This window comes from Piliocolobus tephrosceles, chromosome 3, assembly GCF_002776525.5.
Source record: "Piliocolobus tephrosceles isolate RC106 chromosome 3, ASM277652v3, whole genome shotgun sequence".
Classification (NCBI taxonomy): Eukaryota; Metazoa; Chordata; class Mammalia; order Primates; family Cercopithecidae; genus Piliocolobus; species Piliocolobus tephrosceles.
In genome coordinates, this window is record NC_045436.1 from 148,611,810 (window position 1) to 148,622,420 (window position 10,611).

The 10,611-nt window shown below is 47.2% G+C and overlaps 1 protein-coding gene across 2 annotated transcripts in view; it reads left to right on the forward strand.

The window, feature by feature from the left end:
• The first annotated feature begins 1,658 nt into the window (after window positions 1-1,658).
• Window positions 1,659-10,611, forward strand: part of RELL1 (RELT like 1) — a 100,479-nt gene continuing 91,526 nt past the window's right edge. For both annotated transcript variants that reach the window (XM_023224533.1, XM_023224532.2), the window contains exon 1: window positions 1,659-1,862. In XM_023224533.1, the coding sequence (XP_023080301.1) occupies window positions 1,775-1,862 (88 nt within the window). In that variant the 5' untranslated portion in view covers window positions 1,659-1,774. The remainder of the gene's footprint in view (window positions 1,863-10,611) is intronic.

Sequence of the window (10,611 nt, forward strand, 5' to 3'; positions counted from 1 at the left end):
ATGGATTGCTTTCCTCTGCATCCATTCTCAGTGTTTATGTTGATATAAAACTAGCAAAGGCTGCCTGCTAAGCCTGCCAGACTGCAGGATGCGCAGCCAACTAAGCCCAGGACGCGCAGTGCCCCCCTTGGGCTTCAAAGGTCAGGGGCTCCATCCTTCAGCCTCAGCCATCTGTACTGTAGTGGCCTGAGCTTCCGTCACCGGCAATTTCCATATCAACGCAATGCTTGTAATAATAGTATCGCAGACTGCGTGGAGGACTCAGTGAGAGAATAAATAGTCCTTTGAAAACTAGAGGCTATCAGTCACCTCAAGGATGAGACCCATCCTGTGAAAACCCACAGTCCCCATGCACCCCCTCTTCTTGCTGTTGTTGAGTATTTGCTCAAGTCCTGCCCTCATTTCCTTCAAGCAAATGCTTGATGGCCCAGTAACAACAGTCCCTACAGGGCAGTAAAGAGGAACTATTCAGAGAGCGCCTCTGAGTCCTATCAATGCTTGTGAAGATGATTCAACTTCAAAAAACACTTCTGACCTCTTAGCGTGTGCTGTCTGTCCTCCATCCAGGCGCTGAGGGCACAGCAGCGAGCAAACACAATGACAATGAGATAATTACAATTTATCATGGTGGCCCAGACATCGTGGGTTTACTCCCTGGCCTCTAAGAGTCACCTCGCAGAGCTGATGTGAGGATGTGAGGAGATAATAAGTGCCTGGGCACTTAAAGATCTACTTTGCAGGAGTATGCGCAAGGTGCAATACAGGCACACGATTTTAAACAAAGGCGTTGCTCGTGAAAATGCATAGAGGTATTTTCCCCATAGGAGCAGCTTAAATGCAAACAAACAGAGGAAGAAATTTAAGTTATTTATCTTTTCTGCTAGTTTTCAAACAACAGAACGTGACGTCCAGCACAGCATCACTCCCTAGACCCGCAACCGAGGGGAATCCCAGCTGGATAGACATGCCAACAGTGAGAAAAGACTGGGCTCTCTCCAGTGCTGGCCGCTTCTGGCTGTCCAGTGCTTCTTGGGGCGAGCTCCGTCTTTCTCTTCCCATGGCCGCCTAGTCTCAGCTCTGGAGGAAGGTTGCAACCAGGCGACCCTTCTCCAGCCCCGGGCTCCCGCGTGATCACAGCCCGGCTTGGAAAGGAAGCGGGCGTAGCAAGTAGAGGCAGGGCCAGGCCACGGTGGGCGGGGCACTAGGGCGGGGCTATAGCCTAACTGCACCGCCCGGGCTGCTGCTGGGTTTGGAAAGGAAGCAGGAGTGGTAGGGAGAGGAGGGGTCAGGCTGAGCTGTGGGCGGGGAAACGGGCGGGGCCATGGATGGAACACGTGCCTTCTTAGGTGGAGTCCGGGGCGCGGCAAGGAGAGGCGGGGCCAAGTCGAGGTGGGTGGAGAAACGGGGCGTGTTCATGGCCTAGCTGCGCCGCAGAGGCTGCCGCCTGGTTTGGAAAGGAAGCGGGATTGGCAGGGAGAGGCGGGATCAGGCTGAGGTGGGCGGGGAGTCGGGGGCGGAGCCATGAGTGGGCCTGGTGCCGTCTTAGGTGGAGCCCGGGGCGCGCGGGAAGAGGCGGGACCGAGCAGAGGTGGGTGTGGTGGTGGTGGGGCGGGCCCATGGTGGGCGGGGCCGGGGCGGGGCCATGGCGGGGCGGGGTTCTCCGCTCCCTGGGGCCGAGCCCAGCCACTCGATCAGCCCGCTGGCTCCGGAGCGGCTCTGCCTTCCCGAGCGCGGGACGCGGCGCTCTGGGGGAGGAGGGCGAAGCGACGCGGCGATGGCTCCCCGGGCACTCCCGGGGTCCGCTGTCCTAGCCGCTGCTGTCTTCGTGGGAGGCGCCGTGAGTTCGCCGCTGGTGGCTCCGGGTGAGTGTCCGGTAGGAGCCGGGGCGCCGGGTGCTGAGCCGGGTCCCGGGAGCGCGGAAGGAAGCGAGGGGGTCGGGACGGCAGCCCTGCGGCGCTCCGAGGAGCCCGCTTTTTAGCACAGCCTCGGGATCCTGGCGCTGAACAACTGGCTGTCCCGGGGCGGTCCGGGCAGGGCGCGGTGCGTGGCAACGGCTCTCGTCCCTCCCCTCCCGCCGGCCCCGCTCCCGCCTTCCCTCCCCGGGGCCTCCTCCGAGGGTCTGTGTCCCCCAGCCCTGAGCTGTGCGGGGCGTAGGGACCAGGGCTTCTTCGGGGGCGCTTCCTCCACGGCCGCGCGCCTCGGAACTCCGCGGACCCCTTTCCCACCGCCCTTGTCCTCAAAGGCGCCGCGAGCGGAAGATCGTGACAAAGAGCACCGGGTGCGCGGTCGGCGCCTCCTTCTCCCTTTTAAATACCTTAAAATATCCTAAAACCTAGAGGACTTCAATCTCTTTCCAAGTTTCCATTTATTTTGGTGGTTGATGGATTCTTGTAACAGGTCAGGGAGTTCACATTTCTTCCCATATATCCTGTAGAAATCAGGCTCGGTAAAAGGGAAGGCGCGTTGGTAAACTTAAATATTTTTCTTCTTTGTGTTGATTCCTGTCGTCACCAAAGGAACCTTGTGTGGTCAGAGCAGGAAGCCACCAGCAGAGATGCTAAAGTGTCACCAACGATGAAGCAGTTTTTAATTGAAATCAATCTTAAGAGGAGGTATAAGTTTTATGGAAGTCCTATGTCATATCCTTGCTTTTATAATTGCAGACACTAGGGATTCCTTACCACCGCTTCCCCTCTTAATTGCCACCTAACAGCCTCAGTTAAAAAAAAAAACAAAAAAACCCACATACCTGCTTGGCCATTTGGGGTTACTACAGATTGGAGTCTGACGTCAGCAAGCTCTTCCAAGCTTGATTTCAGGGGTGGCTCCTCTTCAGGTCCAAATAATAAGCAACTGGAAGCCTTTCAACAGTGACTGTCTCCTCCATAAACATCCATAAACTCTTCCTCCTGAGAACATTTCAGTCGCTTAAAACTTTTACACTGACTTAGCAGTTTGGCCTTCACTTTTTCATAGAAACCAGAGCAGGTTTGAAAGGGAACGAGATAGGTAGTATTGTCTCCTGAGTATTTTTAGCAGGCCCGTATTTCCATTAGCCATCCACCTGGGGAAATAGCAGCTAGTGACATGTTTTATTGGATGGGACAATTTTTTTTTCTTTTTCTTTTTTTGATACAGGGTCTCACTCTGTCACCCAGGCTGGAGTGCAGTGGCACCATGTCGGCTCACTGCAACCTCCAGTTCTCTGGTTCAAGGGATTCTCCTGCCTCAGCCTCCTGAGCAGCTGGGATTACAGGCATGTGCCACCATGCCCGGCTATATTTTCATATTTTTAGTAGAGACGTGTTTTGCCATATTGGCCAGGCTGGTCTTGAACTCCTACCCTCAAGTGATCCTCCTGCCTCGGCCTCCCAAAGTGCTGGGATTACAGGCATGAGCCACTATGCCCTGCTGGTTCATTCTGATTTTCATCCTGCATTTCATTGCTGAGACACATAGGTGCATAATCAGGTTCCACTTGGATGTGAGGTTGGAGACATTCCTTAGAGGGTTGGAGTCAGTTGCTCCAGAATTTGGGGAAGAGTTTAATCTGGGAGTAAAATTATAAAAACATCAGCACATGATGCATGTAATTAGCCATCATCAGCAGGAGAAATCCATCCCTAGAGTGGGTGTGTGTTTTGTTTGACCTCTGAGCAACACCCAGGTCTCAGGACTGGAATTTTACTGATGAAAGCTCTCATCGAATTGCATGACAGCCTTTGTTTATTTTTTCTTTTTGAGAAAAGAAGAAACAGGTGTCTAAAAAGGAAAGGATACAGAGCACAAATTTGCCAGTATCTTGAGGCCTGTGTAAAGAGAAAATGCTCTGACCAGCCAACATCTGATCCCCTTGGAACCGAAGATGGTGTTAATGTTTGTACGTTAAGCATAGGGAGGTAGAGGGAAAGAAATGGGAAATACTGTTTACTGCCAGCTGTGTGCCAGGCTTTGGGTTGAGTATTTATATGCATTTTTATTTTTATTTATTTTTTTCTTTTTGAGATGGAGTCTCCCTCTGTCACCCAGGCTAGAGTGCAGTGGTGTGATCTTGGCTCACTGCAAACTCCGCCTCCTGGGTTGGTTCATGTCATTCTCCTGCTTCAGCCTCCCAACTGGCTGGGACTGTAGGCGCCCGCCACCATGCCTGGCTAATTTTTTTCTATTTTTACTAGACATGGGATTTCACCGTGTTAGCCAGGATGGTCTCAATCTCCTGACCTCGTGATCCACCCACCTCGGCCTCCCAAATGCTGGGGTTACAGGTGTGAGCCACCGTGCCCGGCTGCATTTTTATTTATTTGTTTGTTTTTATTTTTGAATTTTTTTTTTGAGACAGAGTCTTGCTCTGTTTACCAGGCTGAGGTGCAGTGGTGCGATCTCGGCTCACTGCAACCTCTGCCTTCCGGGCTCAAGCAATTCTTCTGCCTCAGCCTCCCAAGTAGCTGGGATTATAGGCGCCCGCCACCATGCCTGGCTAATTTTTGTATTTTTTAGTAGAATTGGGGCTTCACCATGTTGGCTATGCTGGTCTCTAACTCCTGACCTCGAGTGATCCGCCCTCCCCGACCTCCCAAAGTGCAGGGATTACAGGTATGAGCCACTGAGCACAGCCTTCATATGCATTTTTAAACTCATCGCTCATAACTGGATGAAGTACTTACTTCCAGTAAGGCAACTGAGGCAAGAGAGGTTAAACAACTGGCTGAACATCACATAGGGACTGTGCCAGTCAGCAGTCAGAGAAGCAGAACCACTGGGAGGTGTCTGTGTATGTGTGTACCTTTATATGTATCTTTATCTGGGATAACCCAGCCTGCTTGATTCCAAAGTTCATTCCCTTTCCACTGTACCCCACTGCTCTGCAGAGAAAAATAGAATATGAGTCAACCTCTGCAGTCTTGCTGAGATTCTAAGATAGTTTAGAACATCATAAAATTGTAAGCATGTGGTTATCACAAGTTGTTAAGCAGAGAAAAGAAGGGCAGATAGCTTCACGGTGGGTAGTGGCAGTGCCTTTTTCACTTCCTTCCTAGTAGAAGAATCTCATTAAACTTGTCTCTTAGCAGCAGCATTCGAAACTACATACCACAAGCACCCAAAGGGATGATTTTCCACATCTTGGCTTATTTATGTCCTTAAGTTCTCTGGTTACTCAACCTTCAGGCTTATTAGTTTCTCTCTCATACAGTGGGCATAGCCCTGGAGTAAGGAGTGGGTGGAAGAGGTCCTGGGGCTGATAAGAGGAGAAACGCATTGTCCTTGGGCTGTGGGCTTCCCTCCAGCATTCTGACTCCCTTTTAGTTGCTAAAGATAAGCTTTATTAAATTCTGGGTTCTCCCTTAGCCAGGTAGCTGCAAAGCTGTACATCCACATAATATACAGTGTTTGGAAAGTTTTGAAAAAGCACACCTTGGAGCTTCGGATTCCACATCAACATTTAATTTAAAAAGGAAACAAAAAATTTGAGAAGACTCTGTCAATTCCCTGCCCCTATCCCCTCTAAAAAAAGAAATGAAATGAATCTATTTGGAAGTTTGAATAGTTGAATTTGAACGTGAGAGAACAGCCCCAAGTGAACAAACAACAAATTTTATTGTTTCTTTAAAAATAACTCTTTGGCCCTAATGTTGAAGTGTAATGACTTATTGAAACAATAGAGAAATGATTTAAAGCTGACAAAAAGAATAAATTAAATTGTCATTGGTATAAACTATTAGGTTGAGTGGTTCCTAATAATTTAGGACACTTCAGTGGTTGTAAAGATTTGGTGTGCCGCTGAAAGCAGATATATTAATAATTATTAGAACTAATATAATTATTATATTAATAGCATTAATATATTAATAATTCTGGTGTGGTTTATAAAAACTAAAATCAGAATTTGGTGTTAGTACACTGTAGACACTTTACTCTTTTGGGAAAAAGGAATTCAATTTTTATTATTACCTGTTTTGTGGCAGGCGGTAGTCTAAATGCCTAGATCATTTCATTCTTACAATGAATTTCCTGTCAGTTATATACGTAATTTTATTCCTGTGTTTGTAGATGAGGAAATTGAGCCTCAGAGAAGTTGAAAAAGTCACTCGTGTAGGCTGGATTTTGGCATGGAGTCCATTGAGTCAGATCTGTTTGATTTTGAAGTCCATGCTTATTATTACTAAACTATTTTTTTGCGGAAGAAAATTCTGAGGCAGGAGAATGGTTTTTGAGACGGAGTCTTGCTCTGTCGCCCAGACTGGAGTGCAGTGGCCGGATCTCGACTCACTGCAAGCTCCGCCTCTGGGGTTTACGCCATTCTCCTGCCTCAGCCTCCCGAGTAGCTGGGACTACAGGCGCCCGCCACCTCGCCCGGCTAGTTTTTTTGTATTTTTTAGTAGAGACAGGGTTTCACCGTGTTAGCCAGGATGGTCTCAATCTCCTGACCTCGTGATCCGCCCCTCTCGGCCTCCCAAAGTGCTGGGATTACAGGCTTGAGCCACCGCGCCAGGCCGAAAATTCTTTTTATTCTAAGATATTTATAAAGAATCAGTAAGTAACAGGGTCATGGGATGATATGGTGGAAAGAACACCAAGCCTTAAGTCAGGGCCTTGGACTTGAAGTCAAAAATCAGAAGGAGGCCCGGTGCAGTGGCTCACGCCTATAATCCCAGCACTTTGGGAGACGGAGGTGGGTGGATCATGAGGTCGGGAGTTCAAGATCAGCCTGGCCAATACGTTTTCTACTAGAAATACAAAAATTAGCTGGGTGTGGTGGCATAGGCCTGAATCCCAGCTACTCGGGAGGCTGAGACAGGAGAATCATTTGAGCCTGGGAGGCGGAGGTTGCAGTAAGCAGAGATCATGCCACTGTACTCCAGCCTGGGTGACAGAGCGAGACTCTGTCCCCCCGCCCCCACCAAAAAAAAAAAAAAAAAATCAGAAGGAGACCCTGATGCCTGTAGCATGCGGTTCTGTCCACTTCCATTTCCTCACTTGTAAACTGGGCATTGTGCCAACGCCTGTCTATCTGTCTTACTGTCTCTGAAAGGTCTGGGTAAATGGCAAAGTGGCATATATCTTTTAATCTTTAAAAAATGTAGTATTTTTTTCTCCAGAGTGTGTATTGGGCTTGATTTATATTATGTCATTTAAACTGTCAAATAAATGTGGACCACATATATTAAACAGTATTTACTCTGGAGGTGGTGATAGTTTTGCAATGATAGGGATTTTTAAAAAGTCCAGAGTGACACCTCAGGTTAGAGTTTGCTCTAACCTGAGCAAAATGTTGCATGGGAGTTAAGTAGCCAAGCCATCTTTTCCCATTTCCCTTTAGCTACAATACAGTGCACTAGGTATTTTTGAAAAATTTCCCCAAAAATTTAAAGTTTGTGGGAGGAAGGAGCGAGAATCACCATTCATCTTATTACTCCAAGGCACTAGCCATTGTTAGCATATTTTATTCTGGCCTTTTCTAATTGCTTTTTTTTTTTTTTTGAGACGGAGTCGCCCAGGCTGGAGTGCAGTGGCCGAATCTCAGCTCACTGCAAGCTCCGCCTCCCGGGTTTACGCCATTCTCCTGCGTCAGCCTCCGGAGTAGCTGGGACTACAGGCGCCCGCCACCGCGCCCCGCTAGTTTTGTTTTTGTATTTTTAGTAGAGACGGTGTTTCACCGTGTTAGCCAGGATGGTCTCTATCTTCTGACCTTATGACCCGCCCGCCTTGGCCTCCCGAAGTGCTGGGATTACAGGCGTGAGCCACCGCACCCGGCCCTCTAATTGCATTTTTAACTCCGATAGGTTCATAATGCAGTATAACTTTGTATCATGACGTTTTCAGTTTATGTTACCCAGAAATGTTTCTCTATTTCCCTACACACGCAAAAAAGAGCTGCCTACTGTTCCACATGTGGATTCACTGTATTTTACTTTACTGTGTACCTATTTGGGAGATTTCAGTTGCTAATTATTTTTAAGTGAGTTTTAAAACTCGTTGTTTCAGTGAACGCCTCTGTGCACGAAACTTTGCCCAAATATCAGAGGACTTCCACAGAAAATGGGTTCCTGAATAGGCACTTTGAGGGTCAAAGATGTTCACATTTTTGAAGCACTTGATGACACCATTGTTGATCTGAAGGTCATCCCAGGTTACATTCTCACAGCAATAGCCAAAAAGACTCAATTTCATATTCTTGTTATTTTCCCTGAAAAACATATTCACTAATTTGTTAGGCAAAAATTGGTACCTTGATTGTTTTAATTTGTACATTGTTGGTAACTATCAGGTTGATTTTGTTTTCTTCTAGTTTTTGAGCCATTTGTAAGTGTGTAATCCTTTATGGACAACTCTGAAATGTGAAAAGCTCTGAAAACAAGTTTTTCTTGTAGGCTTTTGATACACTCTGTAGGTGGTAAAACTTAACTTGAACTAATATGAGGTTTTTTTTTTTTTTTTTTTTGAGATGGAGTCTCTGTCTGTCACCCAGGCTGGAGTGCAGTGGTGCGATCTCGGCTCACTGCAAGCTCTGCCTCGTGGGTTCAAGTGATTCTTTTGCCTCAGCCTCCCGAGTAGCTGGGATTACAGGCATGCACCACCATGCCTGGCTAATTTTTGTACTTTTAGTAGCGATGGGGTTTAACCATGTTGGCCAGGCTGGTCTGAAACTCTTGACCTCATGTGATCCACCTGCCTTGGCCTCCCAAAGTGCTGGGATTACAGGGATGCACCACCGCACCCAGCCTAATGTGAGGTTCTATAGTATATATTATTCTGTCTTGACTATTTGCATGTTTTGCTGAATAATATTAATTTGATTTGAGTGTTATAGGATGTGTGCTAAATGCATTGCATTACCTTCCTAAAATCACAAGGTCTGAACTTCGAGGCACATCTGACCTCCAAGTTTTCAGATAAAGATTATGGCCCTGCATTTTCTCTTCTGTGACTCATCTGTTTGTGTCTGTTGGGAAATAAATATATAAAGCTGCTCAAAGGAGAAAAATTTCCGATGGAGAAAGTAAGTCCTTAAATGAGTGGCACTTCAGAAAAAGAAGTACAACTTTGGTATTCTAGTGTGAAATCTGAGAAAATAAGGATACCTGAAAACCTAAGGTTTTGTTTATTCCAAGTGACTTTATGAATGGGTGCCAATTAGAATGGAAACTTGTTGGCTAGATGGAGAGTTTGGGCCAATTTCTCCTCTGCTTGCTTCTGCCAGTTACTAACACATTTCTCTTTGTAAGAGAAACTGAATCTACCCAAGGGACTTTCTGGAGGATGGATGGGTAGAGGGGCCAGACATCTTACCTTGAGGATCCTTTTGCCAAACTTGTTGAACTCAAAGGACCTGGTTTTCCATTCCCACCTGCAATACCCCAAGGCCCCCGGCTTCTTTTCTTCACTTAATAGCTCTGTCCCAGGATCTCAAACAGAGAGAAACCCCGAGCCAGGTGTCTCCCATTTCCCGTGCCAGCTGCCAGCCCTACTTGATCCCCCTCTCCCATTTTGTTTGTGCACTCTTGTGAATAACTGCATTCCAGCCACTAATAAAAGTGCCTGCTGTACAGAGAGAAAAAAATCTTTACTTTCCTTATCTGTATTATAGAGAGAATATGGCTGAGCTGCCTTACGGCATTGTTTTGTCAGTTATATGAGATAAAACAAGTGAGTGCTTGGCACATACATAGTAAGTGATGAAAAAGTGTATTATTATTGCCTACCCTAAACTAAATACTCACCTATCACAGCTAAAGGATGAGACAAAGTTCCTAACTGCTCCAGAATTTTCCTTTTTGGGCCTCTGCCGTTACTGGAGGGGTTTCCTGTCACCTGTTCTTCCTGAGCCCTGGGTGCTGGTGCTGGTTGTGTAAAAGAGGGGGCTTTGAGGAGGGGGTGTTGGGCATTGTCCGAAGGAGTAGGATCCGATGGGCTTGGCAGAGTTCTCTTGGGAGGCAGGGGTTTTGTGGGACAGAGCCATTAGCCACCAAAACTAAGCAAAGAAGAAAGGAAAGCATTACCTTTATAAGGTGATATAGTCTGTATATTTGTCCCTGCCTTAATTTCATGTCGAATGGTAATCCCCAGTATTGGAGGTGGGGCCTGGTGGAAGGTGATTGGATCATGGGGGTTTATTTCTCATCAATGATTTAGCACCATCATGAGAAGTGCTGTCCTCACAATAGTGAATGAGTTCACAAGAGATCTGTTTGTTTAAAAGTGTGTGGAACCTCCCTGCAACTCTCTCTTGCTCCTGCTTTCACCATGTGATGTGCCTGCTCCTCTATTGCCTTCTGCCATGATTGGAAGTTTCCTTAGGCCTCCCCAGAAGCAGACGCCACTATGCTTCCTATACAGCCTGCAGAACCGTGAGCCAATTAAACCTCTTTTTTTGAAAAATTAATTACTCAGCCTCAGGTGTTTCTTTTTTGGCGGGACAAGGTCTTGTTCTGTCGCTGAGGCTGCTGGAGAGCAATGGTGTGATCTCGGCTCACTGCAACCTCTGCCTCCCAGGTTCAAGCGATTCTCCTGCCTCAGCCTCCCAGGTAGCTGGGATTAGAGGCGCCCGCCACCATGCCCAGCTAATTTTTGTATTTTTAAGTAGAGACTGGGTTTCACCGTGTTGGCTAGGCT